General features: G+C 39.0%; 1 protein-coding gene and 1 pseudogene across 1 annotated transcript; both read left to right on the top strand.

The window, feature by feature from the left end:
• Positions 1–432: 432 nt before the first annotated feature.
• On the top strand, positions 433–1,832 carry LOC140940526 (uncharacterized; annotated as a pseudogene).
• A 49-nt stretch (positions 1,833–1,881) lies between these two features.
• LOC140941953 (uncharacterized) lies at positions 1,882–2,436 on the top strand. Its single transcript, XM_073390951.1, has one exon. It carries the CDS (start codon positions 1,882–1,884, stop codon positions 2,434–2,436), a length of 555 nt encoding a protein of 184 aa, XP_073247052.1.
• The last annotated feature ends 1,488 nt before the right edge of the window (positions 2,437–3,924 follow it).

The following is a 3,924-nucleotide window of genomic DNA, read 5'->3' as shown; positions in this document are numbered from 1 at the left end:
CGTGTAAACATTGAGCTGTCTTACCGTCGACGCGACGCTATCAAACCAAACTTAAATGCCGAATATTCCGCGTTGTGTGGCTCTCAAGTACCCATCACGGGCTTGTTATTTGGCGATGAGTTGCACTCTCAGCTTAACAACATCAAAGCGACCAACAAATTGGTCATACGACCACTGCCAAGTCATCTTATCGAAACCACAGCGAGGGCTGGAAGGGCAAATCTTCTCACTCTAGTGGAAAGCCTTTTTTAGGGAAGAGGGGCTGGTCTTACCGGCCACACAACAATAGCCCTATTTACAGTTCCCGGCGCCATATTGGATTAGTAACCGCGCAAACACGATAGCGAGGCTGCCGGTGACCCGATTCGGCGTCGCATAGAAGTTTAGGTGGTGTTCTCAAGCGTTTCGTTAGTTTCTCGAGTCTTTAGTGAAATGAATGAAAGCTTAAACGTCGGGGAAACATCCTCCGCCCCTCGAAAAAGAAGAGGAAAGTATTGTGCAGCTTTTGACTGCAATAATAGCGCCTATGATGTAAACGGCACTCGTACAAGCTATCATTTCTTCGAGTTTCCCAAGGACGCTCAGCGAAGGAATCGGTGGTGTTCACTTATCAAGCGGCGACACGGACAGGACGACTTCGTTGTTTCCACCGCCACTGTCTTCTGTCATGAGCATTTTCGGGCAGAAGATATCTCCAAAAAACTTTCTGGTCGCTGGAATTTAAAGACAGGTTTGTGATATTGTCGAGCTTTTGTTGTGCTTTTGGTATGTTTACATGGCAACAGTGCTGTGTGCGTTCATGATTTGAGCTATCAAAACTTAAAATATTTTGGTCTTTAGAAACAAGGATTCGTTTAATTTTTCCCAAATTAAAGATTTTGGTTGTTTTATTCGACGATTGTTGTTTTATTGTAAACTTCATGATTCAAAGTGTTTCATGTCTTGTTATTTTTGTCACTGAATGATAAAAACCTATATCACAAAAGCAAAGTTTTGAAAATATTTAATGTATGCTTATTATTATTGCTGGACTTAACAAAAGCAATCACTTTAATTGCAGATTAACTCATAATAAATAAATCTGAAATGATTACTATCACATTTATTAAGTTTTATTTATTTATTCATTTATTTACAAGGTGCAGAGCCATGTCTATTTAGCTGGACAAAGCAAGCAAACCAAAGAAAGGCACCAAGAAAAAGAAAGATTGATGAGTCAACTGTTGGAGTAGCTGCATCAGCATTGCAGTTTGGAGCGTGCTCAGTATTACCCTCTGACAATTCCTCAACTGATGCTGCTGCTTCATTTTCACAGTGTGATGAAAATGCTGCTGAAGTGGAGTGTGAGGCAGAGTCACCTCAAACAGAGCCTGATGTTGTCTTTCAACTGCAGAGGAAAATTGAATCACTTGAAACTCAGCTAGCTGACTGCCAGGAAAAGCTCAGTGAAGCAGAAAAGAAAAATGATGTGTTGTTGGAACGTCAATTTTCCATGGACAAAATTAAGACGACAATGCTGCTGTTTTAGTTTACACCGGATTCCCAAGTTACGAGGCATTAATTAGCTTCTACAAATACATTGAGCCGAAGCTTTCCAAAATGCAGTACTGGAAAGGTGAAGATCTAGTAAAGGAAAGCCAGCCTTATCAACTTGATGATAACAAGGGTAAACCTGGGCCATCAAGGAAGCTTACTTTTCTGGACGAGTTCCTACTGGTGCTTATGAGACTGAAGGCTGGTCTATTTGTACAAGACCTTGCTGACAGATTTGGCATCAGTACCAGCCTGGTTTCCAGGATCTGCATCACCTGGATAAATTTGCTCTATCATGAACTCAAGAACCTGTTTCCATTTCCCACACAGGAGCTTGTTCGCAAAAACATGCCCAAGGAGTTTGCCCAGTATGCCACAACCAGGACCATTCTAGACTGCACTGAACTATTTATTCAGCGACCGTCTGCTATGTTGGCCCAGTCAGAGACATGGTCAGATTATAAACACCATAATACTTGGAAGTTGCTAGTTGGGGTAACCCCAAATGGACAGGTCACTTTTTTGTCAGATCTCTGGGGCGGGTGTGTGTCTGACAAGCAAATAACAAGAGAGAGTGGTGTCTTAGATTTGTTGCAAGTGGGTGATAATGTCATGGTTGATCGCGGATTTGACATTTCTGCAATTGTACCTGCTGGCATTACAGTAAACATGCCACCATTTTTGGCTGGCCGTGATCAAATGACAGCAGCTGAAACTGAAGAGACTATGAGCATTGCTTCAGTCCGCATTCACATAGAGCGTGCAATTGGCCGCATTAAGACTTACCACATTTTAGATGGTACTTTGCCTAATACCTTGAGCCCCTATGCAACACAAATTGCAACTGTCTGTGGTTTTCTGCCAAACTTTTTACCCCCTTTACTACCACCGGCCAATCTTTGATTCCAGTTTTCACACTGGTATAATTAGTGTATATATATGTTACAGGTCAAAATTGAATAATTTCAGGTTAAAATTTTTTAACCTAGGTTTATTCTCAATTTTGTTTGTCTTCTAGCTCTAACACACAAATAACTAGGTGTCTGCACAAAGAAAATTTATAATCAGCCTAGGTTAAAAAAATTTAACCTGAATTTAGTTTTGACCTGTATCATATACATGCATTCAGTAATTTTTGGCTGATTACAGGCAGTTTGCCCTGGTTAGCTGGGATGACTTTGATTTTTAAGCACATCAACTTGGCAGCAGCTATGAAAGAAGTTGACATTTTGAACACAACTCCAGCAACAACAGCTCATTTTTGTGATTAGAGTTTTAGTAAATCCAGTGATTTGTTACAATTCTTTGTTTGCTTATTATTATTATTATTATTATTATTATTATTATATCACTGTAAATAATATGATTTGGTGAAATTCTTGTATTATTATATGACCATAAATAATTTATTACATTTATTTTTTTTACTAAAATCAAATTATTTGCTAAAAATTTGAGCAATTTTTTTCTGATTCACATGATCAGCTGTTTTGCTTGCAGTATTGGACTGATTAAATATCCAAATTATCCAAACACAATCTATACACTATGAAAGCTCTGTAGAACTTCTTTAATTCATCATCATTATTATTGTTATTGGCATGCAGGTGATTAAAATTTAAGCCATGCTTATCAAAAAACTGTTATCACACACGGTATTTTTTTTTGCATAAAACATAACTGCACTCTTTTTTCATAAAATATGCCAAGAACAAAATAGGATCATGGCATTTGGAGTCCAGTAATTACTCTACTATGGGGTGTATTGGCTAGATTTAGTCCTCAGAGTGGCACTTTTTAAGGCAGTGCTTAGGGTAGCCCTAGGATCTGTCACCACTGCGGAAAGTGGATGCAGATGTATCTCCAATTACATATGTTGGGTGAATTGACACAACGCCTGAAAATACAGCTGCATTTACAGGCTACTAGATGGAAGGTTTTTAAAATTCAGTAAAGTTGCCAAGTTACAGAGTGATTCGGTGCAAACTAACAAGGACAGCTCTGCAAAGATGGCAAATTTTGCAGACATTTGTCTGGTAAGGGAAAGTTTGTGGCTCCACCATACCATACAAAGGTCATTAAGATTATGTGACTTTGTGTCAACACTTTATTTCAAATCAGACTAATCACAAACAGCGTAAGAACCTAGCCAATCACAAAATGCTGACATACATGCATGTCTTTGTGACCCTGTGGGATTCAAACATGATATTGTGCACTAATTCTCAGACGGCATGCTCTATACAGAAGGTTTAGAGTATCTGCAACACAGGCAAGATCTTCATTGGATTGTGACAAATCACTTTGAGATTTGGTAATTTACCTAGTTTTAACGTGGCTCCTTCCCATGGGTGTCAAAGGATATTCACTTACTACATTGTAGGTCTTCAT

Source organism: Porites lutea, chromosome 6 (genome assembly GCF_958299795.1).
Source record: "Porites lutea chromosome 6, jaPorLute2.1, whole genome shotgun sequence".
Taxonomy (NCBI): Eukaryota; Metazoa; Cnidaria; class Anthozoa; order Scleractinia; family Poritidae; genus Porites; species Porites lutea.
This window is presented reverse-complemented; position numbering and strand designations above follow the sequence as displayed.